This window comes from Hemitrygon akajei, unplaced genomic scaffold (assembly GCF_048418815.1).
Source record: "Hemitrygon akajei unplaced genomic scaffold, sHemAka1.3 Scf000050, whole genome shotgun sequence".
In the NCBI taxonomy this organism is placed as follows: Eukaryota; Metazoa; Chordata; class Chondrichthyes; order Myliobatiformes; family Dasyatidae; genus Hemitrygon; species Hemitrygon akajei.
In genome coordinates, this window is record NW_027331936.1 from 5103776 (window position 1) to 5125631 (window position 21856).

Sequence of the window (21856 nt, forward strand, 5' to 3'; positions counted from 1 at the left end):
TTCGGACCGGGGTCAGAGGGACTGTAGGAACAACTTAGTAACCAGACGCTGAGTGGCTCCATTAATGGATTAACTCCACAGCGCAGTTCAATTCGATAACACACGGCAGTAGATCCGCGGACACTGATTCAGGTGATCAGACCCGATTTTTAACTAACAGGAAGTGGGATCTGACTGTGACAGACTTCACAGGAAGACGTGGAATACAGGACCAGGGGTTCATTCTGATCAATAACACGGAAACAGTGAACTTTACAATGTAAACTGCTCCCAGTCACACTGTCACGGAGAGCTGCCCGTCCTCAAGCCTGGGACAACTCTGGAGACGGTGCCACTGAAGTCCTGCACTTCACCCCTTCCTGTAGAGCTGCCTGTCCTCAACACCGCGCAAAGTCGCACTACATACCTCCCAGACACCCCTTTCCGGAGTGTTACCTGTTCAAAACACCGGGACAACTCTGGATACGGTCCCAGTAAAATCCTTTCCTGCAGAGCTGCCTTTCGCTAGAACTGCTATGTAGAATATAGCATTTATGCTAAGACTTTTAGCAACAGAATATAGCCTTAATGGTAAGACTCTTGGCAGTATGATCAGAGGGATCTTGGGGTCCGAATCAATAGGACACTCAAATTCTGCTACGCAGTTGACTCTGTGGTTAAGAAGGCATACGGTACATTGGTCTTCATCAATCGTGGGATTGAGTTTAAGAACCGGGAGGTAATGCTGCATCGATATAGGACCATGGTCAGACCCACATGGAGTACTGTGCTCAGTTCTGCTCTCCTCACTACTAGAAGCACGTGGAAAACATAGAAAGTGTGCAGAGGAGATTTAAAAGGATGTTGCCTGGATTGGGGATCATGCCTTATGAGAATAGGTTGAGTGAACTCGGCCTTTGCTCCTTGGAGCGACGGAGGATGAGAGGTGACCTGATGGAGATGTACAAGATAATGAGAGGCATTGATTGTGTGGATAGTCAGAGACTTTTTCACAGGGCTGAAATGGTTAGCACGAGAGGGCATAAATTTAAGGTGCTTGGGAATAGGTACAGAGGAGATGCCGGGGTAATTTGTTTTTTTTTTACGCAGAGAGTGGTGAGTGCGTGGAATGGGCTGCCAACGGCGCTGGTGGCGGTGTAAACGATAGGGTATTTTAAGAGAATCCAGGATGGCTACATGGAGCTTAAAAAAATAGATGGCTATGGGTAAAACCTAGGTATTTCTAAGGTAGGGACATGGTCGGCACAGCTTTGGGGGCCGAATGGCCTGTATTGTGCTTATGGTTTCTATGTTTCTATGGTACAAATCCATGCAAAGTCCCAATGAATTCCTCGCACGTATCCCTTCCTGGAGAACTGTCTGCCCAATACTTTGCGACAGGACTGGACAAACCCTGCAGGTCACACCTTCCCAGAGAGTTGTTCGTCCCTAGCACTGGGACAACTCTGAACAAGGACCATGTATTCACTCTGATCAACAACTCAGAAACAGACAATACCTCAGTGTAAATCTCTCCCAGTCATACATCCCGGACAGCTGCCCGTCCCCTAACACTGGGAGAACTCTGAACAAGGACCATGTATTCACTCTGATCAACAACTCAGAAACAGGCAATACCTCAGTGTAAAACTTTCCCAGTCACCCATCCCGGACAGCTGCCCGTCCCCAGCACTGGGACAACTCCGGACAAGGTGGCATTAAAGGACTATGTATTCACTCTGATCAACAACTCAGAAACAGACAATACCTCAGTGTAAATCTCTCCCAGTCACACATCCCGGACTGGGACCGCTCTAGGCAATGTTCTATTAAAGGTAAGTACCACGTTCGTGTCGATCCCGTGAGCTGGGGAGAGGTTGAGGTTTAGTGCCGTTTGTCATTAAATATGAAAATTTCTGAATATTGAATTGACAGGATCGATATCACTGACGGATATTTGTGCAATAATGATCAAGTTCGAGGGCTGGAACATGATCATTATCAGGTTCACATCTGTTAACTCACAGAAATACCAAACAGGAATCGCTGCGCTCACTCACCAGGAACTCCAATGACGGCAATGAACACTCGCAATATTTTATCCGCACTCAAGTACCTATCCAACATTGTAGACATTTTCTCCATCCAGTGATTTGCCCCCTTGTGCTGCAGCGATCTCTCGGAATGAAATGTTCAGGCAGCACGTGCCTGGGGTTTTAATACCATTTATCGACTGCACAGGGACAGATTTCAACAGATATAAAAATAAAGATATTTTAGTTATTTACAATCCGATTACGTCAGACAAGTGCAATCCCCGCGGAGACCGTTTGTGATTAATTTAGGAATTCATTGTGAAACTGCAAACAATGGAAATTGTGATGGTACTAAGCGATGTAAACTGCGAGAGGCATTATTCCAGTAAAGGGGTTGGTTTCAAACACCATCAGACCCAACTCTCCACCCCATGATGTGTCAGTGTGACTGTTGTCCATCGGTTGAGGAGATCGACTGTGAGTAAAACGGCAATTTCACTCTAATTCTTCAGCAATTGTAATCACAATACTTCCCACTCTAACCTCATCTCTCACTCCCGATCACCAATAACTACCCTCAGCACGTTTGCGTGAATTGTTCCAAACTTTGCCACGAGTCAAAAATACGTTTAGGTTTATCACCATTGAGGGAAATGTATGCTCCGAGGGAGGAAAAGTTGGAACCTGCTGATGGTCTCACTCCTACACTGGACAGAGAAAGGGAAAGAGCAGAAGCAGTCCCTTCGGCCCACAGTCTGTGACGGATCCTACCTACCGACACGTGAGCAGTCTGCCTACAGTCCCTGCTTCTCCTGTCCTCACAACAGTAATCTTGCATTTCTGTGTTCTCTGTTCTCAGAGTCTTTTGACCATCAGTGTTCATCAGTTGGACCCTACAAAACTGTTTAAATCTTAAACGCTGTCTGATCAGTTACACTGGGCTTCCACTGTAAATATGAAGAGGAAATGAACCATTTGTCGGACACAAAATATTGAAGTAAATTATATCATTGTAGTTGGTGAGATTGGTTTTGCTCACCTTTTTATGATCGTTTCCCCAGGAATATAAATGCTTGACGTAGTTCGTGTTTAGGGTTACTACCGAAAGTGTGTCCTGCAACTTCTCCATTTTCTTCAGTGAGTTAGTCATCGGGGGGTCCCTAACGATGGTCATCAAATTCTGCAGTCTCACAGTGGTGACTGGGTGTCAAGGAAAACAACGGGGAGATGGAGACGCGGATAAGAAAGTATAGTGTGTGTGTGTGTGTGTGTGTGTGTGTGTGTGTGTGTGTGTGTGTGTGTGTGTGTGTGTGTGTGTGTGTGTGTGTGTGTGTGTGTGTGTGTGTGTGCGCGCGCGCGAGCTTTCGGGTATGTCCGTGTCTGTGAGGGAGTTCGTGTACTTGTGTCGTTGTCTGTTGATATATGTGTACGTGTATGCGTCTGCTGTGGGCGCGAGTCTGTGTTTCTATGGGCGTTTGAGTGTTTGTGCATATGTGCGTGTACGTATCTTTGCGTTTGCATTTGTGTCTGTGTATGTCTGTGTGTATGTGAGTGTGTCCCTCTGTTTGTCTGTTATCTTTCTGTTTCTGTATCCTTATTTGTATCTGTGTTCGCATGTGTGTTAGTATGTTTCTGTGTGCGTATATTTGTTGTGTGTCTCCTGTATGTGTTTGTGTGTGGTTAAGCGTGTGTGTGCTGCTGTGTCTCTGTGAGCATGTCGGTGTCTGTGCCCGTGTGTGTCTGGGTATTTGTGTCTTTCAGCAAATTGAATATACATTTATTATCGAAGTACGTATAGGTGACCATATACTCCGTGAGATTCATTTCCTTGCAGACTTTCACAGTAGAATATAGAATTTGAATAAAACCAGTGACAAACTACACATCAAAACTGACAAACTAATAACATGGAGAGCGTGTGTTGTACAATGCTGGAAAGTGTATCATTAGATTGTGGAAACACTTTAGAGTTGAGGCGGTGAACCTATCCGCGCTGTTTCAGGAGCCTGATGGTTCAAGGGTAATTGGTGTTGCTGAACCTTGTGGGGTGGTATTTAAGGCTCCTCTAGCTCCTTCCTGATGGCAGCAGCGAGGAGAGAGTATGGCCTGCATGGTGGGTGGTACTGGTGGTTATTGATAACGGATCATGCTTTCTTGTGGCAGCATTCTTGTAGGTGTGCTCAATTAACCTGTGATTGGCTGGGCTGAGTCCAACGGTTTCTGTAGTTTTTTTTCTTCCGTTCTTGACTACTGGTGCTTACACTCGAGATCTTGATGCAACGAGTCGGGATACTTTCCATCTCGCATCTCCAAAGCAGTTTGTCAAAATGTTGAATGATATGCTGAATCTGTGCATGCTTTTAAAACAGTGCTTTCGTACCTTCTTTGTGATGGTGCTTACGTGTTGGTCCCAGGCCGGATCCTCTGAACTAATAATGCCATGACATTTAAAGTTACTGGCCTCTCCACCTCCGACCACACCCCACCCCACCTCCTGTGTGTGTGTGTGTGTGTGTGAGAGAGAGAGAGAGAGAGAGAGAGAGAGAGTGTGAGTGTGTGTGTGTGTGTGTGTGTGTGTGTGTGTGTGTGTGTGTGTGTGTGTGTGTGTGTGTGTGTGTGTGTGTGTGTGTGTGTGTTTGAACAGTGCATTGCTCATAATAGTGCGTCTGTGGAAAAACCTGAGAATCAAAGCCCAAGTGGGACGATAGTGTAGGAATGATTTTCGGCAATATCATGAGCTTAACTGTGAAGAGGGGCGAAAGCAGTTGCCCTCCAACTACACATTGATTAGTGAATAAATATGAGAAGGTTCAACAGGGAATGAGAAAAGAGCGAGTTAAGTCCTGCACCCCGAAGGGCCATCGCAATGATGAAGGTGCCAATCAAAGATACAGCGGCAGCTATTCCACGTCATAAACACAAGGATTGACAGACCTGACTGTCCGAATTGGCCCATCGGCTCTTCTTGCTCCTCCCATTCTAAACTCGTGTCTATATACCCGTACAGCATTTTATCCCCCTTCGTTCAGTCTCTTCCCAGCTACATCCACGAAACCACATTATCTCGTTCCCTTTAACGACTTTGATGTCATTGGCCTTGATCGCCTTATGGTGTACCTATGTACTTATATCCCCCATCAAGAAGGCTTTAAAACACAGTCCTTCCTTTTCAACAACAACTCCAACTAGCCTTCTTCACACTCGCATATTTTAAAGTCACAGAGCCCTACAACAAAGAAACGTACCCCTCTGCCCATTTAGTCAATGTTATTGTAGTTCAATCGTTAAGTCGAGTCGGACTATTCGTGACCTCATGAACTCCTGCACACAGAGCCTTCTTTTTTAATAACGGCTTCTCTAAGATCCCCCAAGGACATGCGCATTGTCTGAGTAATATTATCTATCCATCGTAGTGTCTGTCGTCCTCTCCATCTTTTACCTTCTGTTTTCCCAAGCACGAGAGTCTGCTCCAAGGAATCCTGTCTTCTGATGATGCGGCCAAATTATTTCAGCTTTGGTTTCATAATCAAGCCTCCCAGGTATTGACTTGTTGGCTGTTCTTTTTGTCCAACGAACTCTTAATACTTTCCTCCACCATCCAAGTTTAAAGCCGTCGATTCTTTTGCATTCGCATTACTAACAATCCAACTCTCAGGGCCATAAATCATACATCTCATTCTGTGTAAGTACCACAGACTGGACTATACGTATTTTCGTAGACAATGATCTGTCTCTGGTCTTCAGTATTTTATCAATACGTCCCTGACCCTGGCACCTGGGAGGCATATCACTCGCGTGTCCCATTACCGTTCACATATATCTCCTGTCTGTTGCCCTGACTATTGAGAACTGTATCCCTACCGCTCACCTTTTCTCCCTCATTTCCTTCTGCACCACGGACCCATGTTCAGTACCACTAACCCGATATCCATGGCATTCCCCTGGGATGCCATCGGTCACAACAGTGTCCAAAACTGCTGAAGGGTCCTGACGAAGGGTCTCGGCCCGAAACGTTGACTGTTTCTTTCAACGGATGCTGCCCGACCTGCTGAGTTCACCCAGCTTTTCTGTGTACGTCCAAAACTCTATGTTTATTATTGAGAGGAATGATCACAGGTGTGCTCTGCGCTAACTATCTATTCACATTTCCATTTCTCCCAACTACTCGCCTCCTGCAACTGAGTGATCTCTACTTCCCTGTACCTCTGTTCGGTTACTTTCCCGAACAAGCCGAAGGTCACCGAGCTGCTGCTCCAGATCCTAACACGGACTTTAAGGAGCTGCAGATAGATGTACTTCATGCAGATATAGATCCCCGGGAGACTCCGGGTCTCCCAAGACTCCAACTTCGGCATGAATAACACAGAACAGCTGTTTATTACACAAACGTACAGTAAGAGAAAAAAGAATAAACCTTAACAGAAGCTTTCCCAAAGCCAACGCCTCCATCGGGTCGACGTCTCCTTTGAGCCAAAGCCTGATACTCCTACTCTCACCACAGGTCTACTCGCAACAATAGCCAACCCGCTTGTCCCTTCTGTACTTTCAAAGAAGCGTCGCTGACCTGCGAGAAAACTCGTCGCTGTGACGTGCTCCTGCCGCTGATTTGGCAGTCGGAATGAGGTATAACGCCTGCGAAGCTCTCCTTTAAATGAAGAGCCGCCGACCTGCTGTGTCGCGCTCCTGCCCCTGATTGGGCCGTCAGGGACAACTTGTGATATGTCCAATTGGCTGGTGAATGATTTCGTTTTGTACTGCACATCATGGTCTTTCCTGGGGGCTTGCTATAGCTTGCCTTCTGAGTGCAGGGTGTGATTCACTGGTGGAAGTGGTTGGGGCCGGAAGCGAGGGTGTGCTGTAGGTAAACGAGCAGAACTCACGCTTTTGATAGTATTTACTACTAAGTGCATGTTCCGTGTCTGTTTTATCCTGCAAAATCGGACGCATATTTCAGAAAAGTATTTGGCTCTGTGTGCATGTTTAGTATCTACTTTACAGTGTTGATTTGGCCGTCCCGTTTAACAATTATTTGCCACTGTGTGTAACTTAAATGGGTTTTGCTGAATGTTTAGTGTCTTTCTTATCTTTTTAATAAACACGCAACATGCTTACCGTTAGCATGTGTCTTCTGTCGTGGGTTTGTGACCTACATCTGATTCTAGGTGATTCTCTCCCACCTCTGGCATGCATAACACTGACGAATATTCGGTGGAGGAAATGAAATGGCCCACATATTGAACTGACCTTACATCTGGAAGGCGCTTTAATAACATACCATAACATCAAAGAAAAATTTATTATCAGAGTACATACATATCACCACATACAACCCTTGTTGTATGAGGTTGTATTTCTGCGGGCATACTTAGCAAATCAATAAAGAAGTAATCGTGAACTCTAAACAAACTGTGTAAATGACAATATAAATAAATAGAAATAAATACCGAGCATGAAATAACAACAGATCATCCATCAATATTAGAATATAACAGAGTCCTTAAATGAGTCCAGTATCTCCTTTTGTTCAGGAGCTTGATGATTGAGGGTTAGTAAATGCTCTTGAAACTGCTGGTGCGAGTACCTTCTACGTAATGGTATCAGCGGGGAAAGAGCACGGCCTCGGTGGTGAAGATCTTTGTTGATTGATGCTGCTTTTCTATGGAACGTAGATGGCAACTGGCGAGGTTCTTTAAGGGGATTCATCAATACATTGACAAATATATTTCATTGATGTTTATATGCCTTTACCAGGCATTATTAGACGCACATGAATGTCACCCTGTTCTATTTCACACACAATGTTGAAAGATGTTCATTTCTGCAACATTTACCCCTATATTTGAATTTGCTCCAGAATTCTTATTGTGAACCGCGATCATGGGGACTTGGATATGAACATAAATGATTACTTCAAATTATTATCTCTGAAGGCACCAACGAAACCAATGCCATTCTTTGTATTTCATCTTGATCTGTTCCACTTCGTAGCCCAATATTCTAGAGTTGTCTTTACACTACGAAGACAGTGCATCAATCAATCGCTATAGTGCCGCTATAACCTTTGATTCAGCAGACAGTTACATTTTTGAATAAAAGCCCAATCACACGTCCAAATATAATCCCCAAAATTTCCGAGCACTAAACTAACCCTTCATTTAATGTAAATATAGAGTGGGAGCCACCGTATTCGTACTGTGTAGGCGCATTTAGATAATAATTGCATTGCACCGAATCCCTCGGCCCTTGTGAACTCAGAATGTTGTGGCCAAGGGAACGAATTACAAGTTGGCGTACAAAGCACGGTCTTCAGAGCGAGAGGGTGCACACTCCAAGTGACCTGTTCATAGTCAAGTGGCACCTCTGCCACACACCGGAAGCACGACTGTCTGAAGGATGTACGGGTGTATGCAGCGATGCTCGTATGGAAAAATCAGAGTGATCACACTTTTATTTTCAGCAGAGGTCTGGTTCCCTGCAGCAGCCTCAGTTGGTCCCTTCCATGTTTAGTGAACGCATTCCACTCCACACTGAAACAAGTCCAGGGAACAAACAGGTTACGCAACGATGTCAGAAATAGTGAACTGCGGATAATCTTTCAATTATGATCACGGAGAAATATCACCCATCACGAGAAAAGCATGATTATAATGCATTTCTGTTGAACATTGACACAAACACTTACTTGATCCTCTCCAGACCAGAGTGAGTCAGTATGAGGCGTCGGAGAGCGGGGACAGAACTGTCGGTGAATGAGTTTGTTTTCAGATCCAAACGCTTCAGTGAGCGGAGTGCAATGAGCGCAGAGGCGAGATCTTCGGCACAAGAATCTCCCAGCCGAGCATTCCCCAGGCTGTGGATCAGATAAAATACACATAAATTACAACAGACCCGAGAGTTTATTGATCATCCAGCAACATCAGTGTTGGAATGTATCTCTTGCTGACCCTGAATTCACTACCCAGCCACGCTAAGTTCACAGCATTCTTTCTTGCGATGAATTGGCACAGGAATGTTTCTTACTGCTGTTCGGCAGGGGTACCTAAACCTTAGTGTCCGACGGAAGCATTTTGGCAACTTGTGAGGCCCCTCCTCAGGATTACCTTTCTCATAGTCGGTACGAAATCTGAACAGTTATGTATTTCTAACACTTAAAAAATACATCATTTCGAAGGAGCAGTGAAAAATAATTGAACCGACTGAAATTCATTAGTCATTCAGTCAAAGAACGACTTCTGCACCAGCATCCCATAAAATTCCAAGGAACACCTTGTCAGGCCTTGGAGATGTACCTGTTACAATTTTCCTCACAGCAACTAACACATCCTCCTTTACAATCTGTAGAATGTGCAGGACTTCACCGCTGTTTCCATGGTTTAAAAATGTAATTATTGGAAATTGCCCTGCCTCTTGAAATCTATTAAACATATTTCCACTAATTAAAATCTAATGAAAAATGTCTCTGCATGAGAGCAATAGAATCCGGGCAAAACTGTGTTCTACGGTCAGATTCTGTGATTGTTCCACAGTGTATGCACATAGAGAACTACAGATGGCAAAGCTGCACACTAGATATAGTGGGAGTAAACGTGTCGGTGTCACACATTCGCTAGCGTTCCTTTGGAAGGACTACCCAATCAATGTTCAGTGTCAGATACAATGTGAATGTAAGCGTAATCGCCCAGAGTCCAGTACTTACCGCAGTTTCTGTAGTTTACATTTAGGGTTCCTGAGGCCCCTATATAACTCTGTGACTCCTGAGTCTGCGAATGTGTTACCTCCTAGGTCTATCTCCGTCAGTGAAGGACTTGAATAGAGTGTAATGGCGATATCTTCCGCAGAAGAACATGTGAGACCATTGCTATGCAGTCTGGGGATTAGAGATAAACAAAAACGTTTGGTAGTGAACGGTATTGTGTGTGTGTGTGTGTGTGTGTGTGTGTGTGTGTGTGTGTGTGTGTGTGTGTGTGTGTGTGTGTGTGTGTGTGTGTGTGTGTGTGTGTGTGTGTGTGTGTGTGTATGTGTGTGTGCGCGCGCGCAACTATTAAGCAACGATCCCGAGAATTAGTAATATAATTGTTGATGGAATTAATGACAACATAAAATTTAATCCATATTCATTCCATGTGTCTTTACTGATGCTTAGAAGTGGAAAAGGGTATGTCTGTTCCTCCAGACCTACGTGTGTGAAGACAATGTTCTATGTTCTACCCCCACGCCATAGATGGAAGTAGTGCGTTTCCTGGGGTAGACGATGGCCAGACCTTATGGTCGGAGATGCATCCGACATTTTTAATGGAATTTTGGAGACGTGAATATCTCATCTCTTGCCCCTCGACATGGCGCATCCTGCACTGTTAACTCAAGCGTCACAATTTTCTTTGACAGCACTAGCAGAGAAACACAGTGAACGTGGTTTTCTCTGAGTCCGACAGGCTGGATACTGACTGAAATTAATGTCTTTCAAGATCGGTGGAAATCACGCAACTCTGGTCCATGTCACCATACCACTCCGCAAAGAACATTCGTTCTTTAAAGAAAGTAATGTGAAGGGATTCAATGCAACTCGAGGTGAAGGTAGATAAACAGGACTGGGCAGCAGAAACAAGAGATAATCTGAAAATCCGAGCAACACATACAAAATACAGGACGAATTCAGCTCTCCAGGCAGCAGATCTATGGAGAAAAAAATTACAGTCGACATTTCGGGCCAAGAACCTTCAGCAGGACTGGCAGCAGAATCAGGAATTCGAGAGCTGACTAGAGTATCATGCTTCCATCTCTCATAGACTGCTACTTACCGCAGTGCTTGAATGTTACAATCATGGTTCTTCAAAACAGCAAGCAGTTGTTTCACTCCGGAATCTTCCAGTTTATTACCACTCAGGGCTAAACTCGTCAGGGAATGGTTAGATGCCAGTGCGGACGAGAGATCCCCAGCACAGGAAGCTGTGAGATAGTTGGTACCGAGTCTGTGCGTAAAGTAGAAACAAGAAATTCACGATACTTTTTAGATACCCAGTTGCTGGACGAATTACTACTATGCTTCTGCAATATAGTGATACACACATTATCTCTTACAATCTGGTACTTACTCCAGTTTCTTTATTTTACACTCCTGGTTCCTCAGAGCAGCAAACACCAGTTGCACTCCTGAATCCCGCAGCATATTGTTCCCTAGTCTATGGATAAAGATAACGTAAGAAACGGACTTATTTCAACCAGTTGCTACTTAGTCAGGCTGCAATTCCATTTTTCATAAAACTCGTATATAACATGTTACATAAAACATTATATAAGGTGGTGATGAATAGGAGAGAGATTGGAAAGCTGGCTGGATGGTGCAACAACAAACTCTCACTCAGTGTCAGCAAAAGTGCGGTATTGGTTATGGACTACAGCAGTTTGAAACCAGAGGTGCATGATCCAGTGAACATCAGGGGATCCGAGGTGGAGAAGCCATGCACACTTCTCGCTGCTGGTGTCAGGAAGAAGAAACAGCGGCCTTAGATCCCACGCCAGCAGTAGAGCAACAGTTATTAGCCTTTAACCATCAGGTGCTGGAACAGGAGTGGTTAGGTTCACTTACCCCAACAGTGAAATTATTCCACAGCTTATGGGCTCATGGTAAAGAATCTACAGTAAGTGTTCTACAGTAAGTGTGAGAGTAAGCGTTCAACATGGACTAGAAGGGCCAAGACGTCCTGTTTCCGTGTTGTAATTGTTGTATGGTTATACATCTTCTCGATATTCTGTTTACGGTGTCACACTGGCAACAGTTGAGGTACGGACAAAGCCCAGAACACTGAATACTGTATTGCTAATAACTTTTAGAAAATTCCAATTGTGTTTAGTATTCTGGCCTTTTGGAGATTCGCATAAATGTTGCACTATAGGCTTAATTGGTTAATGCTGTTATGTAGTGATTTGGGGATATTATTATTGCCAAAATATATACCCTATAAATGTTCCCTAGTATTTCAGTTTCCTCTTTTTATTCAGTATATTTCTGGCGTTTTTCGTTTATTGATTTCTATATGTTATCTTTGTTTGGAAAGGCTACATTAAAATAATTTGTTCTTGCTCGTTTGCCCTGTAATATTATATCTGAAAAGTTATTATGGATTGTCCATTCTGCAATAACGGACTGACCATAGTACATTTTTTAGGACGCCAACTTCAAAACTGGATTCAGATTGCATATACGGTTTCTTTGATGAGTTTCTATTTAAAGCAAGATTTCGGCGCGTGATAATTGTCACTTGATTGTTTTTGCATAAGTAATTAGCTTGAGTTAAACCGCTTCAGGATCCTTTAATGGGTTGGCTTGTTTTTCGTTTATCTTGCATTTTCTGCCTTTTTGTCGTATTCAATCCTTTTATATCTAATTAGGTGTTTTTGATAATTTTTTGTGTTCACTTCTCAGTCTTGTATTGCCAGATGGAGCCCTTCTGCTTCTGGGAAGGTGTCTCGATCTCTGAGCCAGACGTTCGATTCTTTCTTGCCGACATCTAGTCTGCTCAGATCGTGAGGACGTCTTCAATGAAGGATCAGGCTCCTCCATCGGTTAAATCTTAGAGATAATACCTTCATTTTTCGGGTTGTACATTCATTTAATTTCAGTGGTGTATACTCATCATAATTGTCTATGCTTGCGTGGAGTGCTGAATCCTGTTTTAATTGATGAAAGTATATCCTTAAAACGTTTATCTGGCTGTTGTGTAGATATTGTATGTCTGTTATCCCTCTTGCAAATTCTGTCCCAAGTAGTTATTCTAAGCGTACTCAGAGACATATAGAGTTTTCAGAAATTTTTCATTTCAGTTCTAATTTTTCTTTGTAAATTATAGAGATCGGTTTCTGACCAAGATATTATGCCAAAAGGAATATATTAATATAGGAAAAGCAAGTGTTTATTGCCTTTGATATATTTTTTACTGTTGAGCTTTGTGTGCCTGATTTACTAAAGCCTTAGAGTAAATTATATCAGAAGTGTTTATGTTTTCCTTCAACATACTATGATCTATTTTCTTTCCTTTCATCTTGCATATTCATCCATCGGTTGTATTGAATCTTGCTGCTCTGTTTTGTATACTATTAGCTCTACTGCGCCACTTTTCTTTATGTTTAATGTTCTGCATTTATCTAGTTCAAAATTCGTGTTTAAATCTTTCAGAAATATTTTGAGTATTTGAGTTCATTACTTTAGCTTAACTGATGAAGGAGCGTATAATTGAAAATCACTTGTGTATAAAACAGAAATTACGCACTTCATAGCTTCTGATTTGATAGCTAAGTTCCCCACGATTGCTAAAAAAGAGTTAGACAAAACAATAGAAGACTTCTGGAGTCGTTTTTGAACACATAACATAGAACATAGAATAGCACAGCACAGTACAGGCCCTTCGGCCCACGATGTTGTGCCGACCCTTAAACAATTCCTCCCATATATACCCCCACATTAAATTCCTCCATATACCTGTCTAGTATTCTCTTAAATTTCACTAGTGCATCTACCTCCACCACTGACTCAGGCAGTGCCTTCGATGCACCACCTGCTCTCTGAGTAAAAAAACCTTCCTCTAATATCCCCCTTGAACTTCCCTCCTCTTACCTTAAAGCCATGTTCTCTTGTATTGAGCAGTGGTGCCCTGGGGAAGAGGCGCTGGCTGTCCACTCTATCTATTCCCTTAATATTTTGTACACCTCTATCATGTCTGCTCTCGTCCTTCTTCTCTCCAAAGAGTGAAGCCCAAGCTCCCTTAATCTCTGATCATAATCCATACTCTCTTAACCAGGCAGCATCATGGTAAATCTCATATGTACCCTTTCCAATGCTTCCATATCCTTCCTATGGTGAGGCGACCAAAACTGGACACAGTACTCCAATTGTGGCCTAACCAGAGCTTTATAGAGCTGTATCATTACCTCCCGACTCTTAAACTCTGTCCCTCGACTTATGAAAACTAACACCCCATAAGCTTTCTTAACTACCCTATCTATCTGTGAGGCAACTTTCAGGGATCTATGTACCCCCAGATCCCTCTGCTCCTCCACACTCCCAAGTATCCTGCCGTTTACTTTGTACTCTTCCTTGGAGTTTCTCCCTCCAAAGTGTACCATCTCACACTTCTCAGGGTTGAACTCCATCTGTCACTTCTCAGCCCACTTCTGCATCCTATCAATGTCTCTCTGCAATCTTCGACAATCCTCTACACTATCCACAACACCACCAACCTTTGTGTCATCTGCAAACTTGCTTACCCACTATTCTACCCCCACATCCAGGTATTTAATAAAAATCACGAAAAGTAGGTGTCCCAGAACCGATCCTTGTGGAACAGCACTAGTCACAACCCTCCCTCCACCACGACTCTCTGCTTTTTACCGACATGCCAATTCAGACTCCACCTGGCCAAACTTCCCTGGATCCCATGCCTTCGGACTTTCTGATTAAGACTACCTTATGGAACCTTATCAAATGCCTTACTAAAATCCATGTAGATCACATCCTCAGCTTATTTTGATAACGGTGGTGTTTTTTTTTGTTTTGGTTGTTAATAGATAATGTGATAATAATACGATTACAGTTCATCAGATATTGCAGGAATATCTCACGTATTGGGTTTAGTTTGTATATGTATTATGAACATCTATTAACAATGAGTGTGGGACAAAGTCAAATGTGTCTTTCGTAGTCAAAATCACAACATGAAAGATTTCTGTTTTCCGCCTGGCTTGATTTACATCCTTTGATAAACTTTTGGCTCTTCGTTAGCTACATTGTCGCTATCCAAGTGAGTCCCGATTTCCCTTTTAGATAAAATATATGTTTTGGTTTCGGTCAAAAATTCAAGAATTTTTTAAGTACCTTTTAAAGAAAATTCTCGATATGAATCAATTTTATAAGGTTATTTTACATGTCCATTACAACTTTAGGTATCTGCATTTCTTCAATCGTGTCCGTCTATTCTCTCTCCCCCTCCTCATCCTCGCCCACACATCCCGTTTGTTTCTGGATGGTCCGTCACCCGGTTTGACCAGATATTAGACCAAAAATTCATTATCTCTCTGATGTTGGTAACTTGTGATGTTTTCTTTCTTACATTTTGATCCGTTGTATTTAGTTTCAATGTTCTGTATAAACCGTTTTAATTGTTTCTGAACTGATAATTGTCTTCTTTGTCTGGTGCATTTCATGTATCTATTTTGTCTGGTTTTGTATGCAGCAAGCTTTTGTTCTAGTGTTTTTATAAACTCTACAATGCTTTTGTTAGGCTGACTTCTCTTGTATTCTTCCTCTATTTCCTTAGTATCTCCTCAGCTTTTGTCTTATCCTACTTGTTTGGGTTACCCGTTTTATAATCCAGTGGACTCACTGTTTCTCCTCTTATATTTTCAATGTTGTTTGTTAATCACTTCTGCCATTTCAGTATTCTCATTTTAATATTCAGTTTTGAATTTCTATTAATGAGTGCCTCTATCTTGGAGCCATGGAATTGTACGGTCGTTAAGGTTGCACAGTATGTTATTCTGTGTAGTTATTATTATTTTTTCTCAACTACCTGAGGCACGGGCGTAGTCAAGGACACCCATTTCTCAGTACCTAGTAAATTTCGGACAATTTCACTGGTGCTTCGTATTGTGGTTTTCTGAACATTTACAGAGAAATTTCTGTGCAATCCCTAATTGTTTAATGCTAGTGTACACTGCCCTTGGGATGATCGGGACAATGTATACATTATCCTGACTGTGATATTCTATAGATATACGGTGGAGTACTTCTATAGAAGGACAGAGCATTACTTCTATAGATGTACCGTGGAGAGCATTCTGACGGGACCGAAAGAAGTGTCTTAAATTTAGTCAGCTCCATCTTGCGTAGTAGCTGACAACTTCAGGGAGCGATGCCTCAGAAAGGCAGTGTCTGTTTTTAGGGATCCCAGCACCCAGGGCATGCCGTTTTTCTCACTATTACCATCGGGTAGGAGGTACACGGTACAGAAGCCTGAAGGCCCACACTTACCGTTTCAGGAACAGCTTTGCCACCTGATTCCTAAATGAACTCTCTCTCTCTCTCTCTCTCTCTCTCTCTCTCTCTCTCTCTCTCTCTCTATATATATATATATATACACACACACAAATACATATATTATATATACATACATATAAAACTTCTGTTTTTGCACGATTTCAATCTATTTAATATTACACATGCTATAATTGATTTGTTTGTTTATTTATCTATCTATGTATTTGTTTATTTATTTTCTTCTGTGTTATGTATTCCATTGAACTGCTGCTACTCAGTTAACAAAGTTCACGATACCTGCGGTGATAATAAACCTGATTCTGATTTGTTTGTGTTCCATAGATTTTCAATTTCCTCTTTTAATTCAGCTGATTTCTGTTGTTTTGTCTTCCCCTTTTTTTATTTCTGCACGTTAAATATTGGAAACCATCATGTAACTTTTGCAGCAGTGATTAGGGAAATGTAAGAACCAGAAATAATCCACGTCCAATTTTGATCACTCAGCAATTTTTCCGAAAATCCGCTTTTCCAACTCCAAACAGAACCCAACAAGCCAGTGGAGAATTACAGGCAATTTTTGTCTGCAATATTTTGCTTTTCCCAGAAACAATTCAGGGTGAACAAGACCACAAGGATGGCTTCAGGGATAACATCCGGTATAAAGTAGGTTAGTATTAATCATTAGATAGATTTGTATCCCACCAAACACGGTTTCCTTGCCCGGACTTCATGAGTGCCTCAATCTACTGTGCAAGTCTTGGGCATCAAAGCTTTTCATATAAATTATGTTTTTTTTGTTATTTTATCTCCTGCATTACAGCATCAGTAGAACATATCAAAATATCAAACTTTCTATTTCCAAACATTAATTTTCAACCTACAAGACAGTTTACCCAGGCCTTAACACCAAATATTGATTTGATTTACTGTTCGCTGCCATTTATGTTATTTTTGATATCTAGAAACTTTTCATTTCATTATATTTGAAAACATCTCCACTTTACTGAACTTTATTTTTGATCCTTCTACTCAGTGGCAAAATAATGTCATATATTAGAAATCTGTTCAATGTTCTATTTGTTCATTTGCAGGTTTACCCGAATCACCGTGCACTTTTGACGTCAAGTAATCCCCCAACTTCTAAAAAGCGTAGATTGGGACAGATTGTTTTCTGGCAAGGATGTGATTGGTAAATGGGAGGCCTTCAAAGGAGAAATTTTGAGAGTGCAGAGCTTGTATATTCCTGTCAGGGTTAAAGGCAAAATGAATAAGAATCAGGAACCTTGGTTCTCGAGGGATATTGGAACTCTGATAAATAAGAAGAGAGAGATGTATGACATGTATAAGCAACAGGGAGAAAATAAGATGCTCAAGGTGTATAAAAAGAGTAAGAAAATACCCAAGAAAGAAATCAGGAAAGCTAAAAGAAGACACGAGGTTGCTTTGGCAGTAACGGCGAACGATAATCCTAAAAGCTTCTACAGGTATGTTAAGAGCAAAAGGATAGTAAGGGATAAAATTGGTCATCTTGAAGATCAGAGTGGTCGGCTATGTATGGAGCCAAAAGAAATGGAAGAGATGTCAAATGGGTTCATTTTTGCATCTGCATTTACTAAGGAAACTGGAATGGAGTCTATGGAAACAAGGCAAACAAGTAGGGAGGTCATGGAACTTATACAGATTAAAGAGGAGGAGGTGCTTGCTGTCTTGAGGCAAATCAGAGTAAATAAATCCCCAGGACTTGACAGGGTATTCCCTCGGACCTTGAAGAAGACTAGTGTTGAAATTGCAGGGGCCCTGGCAGAAATATTTAAAATGTCGATATCCATGGGTTAAGGTGCCGGAGGATTGGAGGATAGCTCACGTAGTTCTGTTGTTTAAAAAAGGCTCAAAAAGTAAGCCGGGAAATTATAGGCCGCTAAGTTTGATATCGGTAGTAGGTAAATTATTAGAGGGAATACTAAGAGATAGGATCTACAAGTATTTGGATAGACAGGGACTTATTAAAAAAAGTCAGCATGGCTTTGTGCGTGGTAGGTCATGTTTAAACAATCTATTAGAGTTTTTCGAGGAAATTACCAGGAAAGTGGATGAAGAGAAGGCAGTGGATGCTGTATACATGGACTTCAGTAAGGCCTTTGAGAAGGTCCCGCATGGGAGGTTAGTTAGGAAGATTCAGTCGCTAGGTATACATGGAGAGGTAGTAAATTGGATTAGACATTGGCTTAATGGAAGAAGCCAAAGAGTGGTAGTGGAGGATTGCTACACTGAATAGAGGCCTGTGACTAGTGGTGTGCCACAGGGATCAGTGCTGGGTCCATTGTTATTTGTCATTTATATCAATGATCTGGATGATAATGTGGCAAATTGGATCAGCAAATTTGCTGATGATACAAAGACTGGAGGTGTAGTGGACAGTGAGAAAGGGTTTCAAAGCTTGCAGAGGGATTTGGACCAGTTGGAGGAATGGGCTGAAAAAAGGCAGATGTAGTTTAATGCCTTCAAGTGTGAGGTATTAAACTTCAGAAGGTCAAACCAAGGTAGAACATACAAGGGAAATGGTAGGGCACTGAGGAGTGCAGTAGAACAGAGGGATCTGGGAGTACAGATACATAATTCCCTAAAACTGGCGTCACAGGTGGATAGGGTCGTAAAGAAAGCTTTTGGTACATTGGTTTTATAAATCAAAGTCTTGAATATAAGAGTTGGAATGTAATGGTGAGGTTGTATAAGACATAGGTGAAACCTAATTTGGAGTATTGTGTGCAGTTTTGGTCACCTAATTACAGGAAGGATATTAATAAGGTTAAAAGAGTTCAGAGAAGGTTTACAAGGATGTTTGCGGGACTTGAGAAACTGAGTCACAGAGAAAGGTTGAACAGGTTAGGACTTTATTCCCTGGAGCGTAGGAGAATGAGAGGTGATTTGATAGAGGTGTATAAAATTATGATGGGTATAGATAGAGTGAATGCAAACCGGCTTTTTCCACTGAGGCTGGGGGAGGAAAAAAACCAGAGGTCATGGGTTAAGGGTGAATGGGGAAAAGATTAAAGGGAACAATAGAGGGAGCTTCTTCACGAAGAGGGTGATGGGAGTGTGGAATGAGCTGCCAGATGAAGTGGTGAATACGAGCCCACTTTTGACATTTATGAAAAACGTGGACAGGTATATGGATGAGAGGGGTTTGGAGGGTTATGGCCCACGTACAGGTCAGTGGGACTAGGCAGAAAATGGTTCGGCACAGCCAAGAAGGGCCAAAAGGCCTGTTTCTGTGCTGTAATGTTCTATGGTTCTATGGTACTTTAAAAATTCTAGAGTTGTCGTTAAAGACAAATTAAGAACTTACCTCAATTCCTGCAGGTAAGGAAGGTTGTATTTTAATCGCAGTAGGCCACTATACTGAATAGAACAACCCCACAGATCCAGGCATTTTATTCTGTCACAGACTTCAATGACTCGAGAGAGGACGTTGCAGTCAGCCACAGTAAGTCGTAATCTGCTGAATGAAACTCTTTCCCAATCTCCCAATGCGCTGTGAGCCAGTGCAGAATTCTGAGACTCAAACAGGTAGTGCAATGTGTTCAGGAGGCTCCTTTTACCAGCTTCATTCTCTGTGTTTCCACTCTGGCGTTTAACCTCCTCCTTCACCCAGTCAATCACCCGGCAGGTTGTTTGATGAGGAAATGGACCCAGAAACTCCTCCAGGCACCGAGCTGTCATTGGGGAGGAGAGACCAGCAACAAAACGGAGAAATACCTCAAATCGTCCATCTGTCGTGCTGTGGGCTTCAGTGAGGAATTTCAGGATATCCCCGGGATGTAGAGTCAGGAATTGTGCGACTGCAGCTACAAACTCTTGGATGGTGTGGTGTGGGAATGTGTATACCACGCTCTGGGTGGAATCCTCTCTTTCTGCAAGGAACCCAGACAGGAACTGGGAAGACTGCAGATTGTCGTTGATCAAATCTCCATTTGTAAAAACAATCTTCTTCTCGGACACTCCTCTGAAGGCCATCTGACCAACCCTGAGTAGCACATCACGGGGGTTCTCAATCTCACGGCCGTGGTTTTTCAGGATGTTGTAAATGTAGTAGGAGTACAGTTGGGTGATGGTCTTGGGAACTCGCTGCGGGTCCCTGACTCTTTGTGTGAAGAAGGGGCCCAGTGACAGAGCGAGCATCCAGCAGTAGGAGGGGTTGTAGCTCATGGTGTACAGGATCTCGTTCTCCTCCACGTGTTTGAAAACAGCTGCCGCCACCATCGGATCTTCAAAATGCCTGATGAAATATTCCTTCCTTTCCTCACCAACAAATCCCAGGATTTCAGCCTAGACACTGATCTCTGCATTTTTCAATAAATGTAATGCCGTGGGGCGGGTGGTCACCAGCACTGAACACCCTGGGAGCAGCTTGCCCTGGATTAAACTGTACACAATGTCAGTCACTTCACACCACCACTCGGGATCTGGGCACTGGTGCTTGGGTTCTGTATCTCTCCGACTGTCAGCAAAATCGATTGTGTGCTTGAATTCATCCAAACCATCGAATATAAATAGTAATCCCTCTGGGTTCTTCCAGACCACTGTCAGGACATTCCTAAAGTAAGGATACCTATTCAGAATCAGTTCTGTCATGTTTATTTTGCTATTAATTGAGTTTAGTTCGCGGAAGTTGAAACTGAAGACAAACTGAAACTGCTGGTATATTTTTCCTGTGGCCCAGTCATTAACAATTTTTTGTACCATTGTTGTTTTACCGATCCCTGGGTCTCCGACCACTACTGCTGAGCTACCAGTTTTCGATTTAATCCTGGATAACATACAATGGAATAACTGATCAGTCCGGAGTTTTACCAGGTCTCCACGGAGATGTTTCTGTCTCCACTCCTCGTGGTCTCTGCCTCTTGCCAGCAGCTCATGTTCCACCAGTCTCCGATCTCGAACAGTAGAAATGACCGTGAGTTCAGCGTATCGATCAACCAGCTGGAAAACCTTCACCTTCTCCCTCATCAGGATCGTGTTCACTCTCAGTGTTTCAGTTTGTGCCCGCAGAGTCTCCTTGTGTTTCTGATCAACATCTTCCATGGGAACAGACCGAAAATAAACAAGCAGTTAAAGATTCATATAAAAGATGAATATATTTAATGTAAAGTTTCCCTAGACTCATTCAGTATTTTTGGCGCTGTACAATATCCCACAGAGAAGAAAAATAAGAATAACTAGGGTAAATTGCACAGAGTAATATTGGGAATTGTACGGAAATAAATGGAAGATTATTTCATCAAGAAGTGTGAGAATTAACAGCTCTGAGTTTAACGAATGAAATGTCTACGCGTAATAAATGCCTCGTGTTCCTGGGCGACAATTTGGTTGTGATGACAGGTGAATGCAAAATGATACTGAAGGGACGTGAACAAGCCGAATGAATGGGCAGTGACAGATGTAAAATGTAAAATGTGAGGTGTTCAATGTTGAAATCAGTTCTAATCTAAAAGATTATCTGTTAACTAGTGGCAGGTTGTTGACATAGAGGTTGAAATATACATATATTAGCGATATATCATGTCACTGATGGACCTGTATGCAAGTGCAGAGGGAAATTGGGAAACGAAACGCACGTCTGCCTTTTACTTCCAGAGGATTAATTGACTTGATTTTTAAACTGTTTTTCAGATTGTTGAGACTGCTGTAGAAAATGCAAAATGTGCAGTTCTGCTTGTCGGAGAAACGATATGCTTGCTACAGTGGCATTGTCATTTTATTAATCCCCAATATATAAGGACTGGCCCCGGAAATGAAATGAAGAGAATGACCC

The 21856-nt window shown here is 42.5% G+C and overlaps 1 protein-coding gene across 1 annotated transcript in view; it reads right to left on the reverse strand.

Moving 5' to 3' along the window:
- Positions 1-7292: 7292 nt before the first annotated feature.
- The window catches only part of LOC140721112 (NACHT, LRR and PYD domains-containing protein 3-like), a 51173-nt gene continuing 36609 nt past the window's right edge, over positions 7293-21856 (reverse strand). Inside the window, 6 exon segments of the mRNA XM_073035976.1 lie at positions 7293-8542; positions 8698-8865; positions 9712-9882; positions 10814-10984; positions 11108-11194; positions 19391-21119. Of these exon segments, the coding sequence (XP_072892077.1) occupies positions 8455-8542; positions 8698-8865; positions 9712-9882; positions 10814-10984; positions 11108-11194; positions 19391-21119 (2414 nt within the window). The 3' untranslated portion in view covers positions 7293-8454.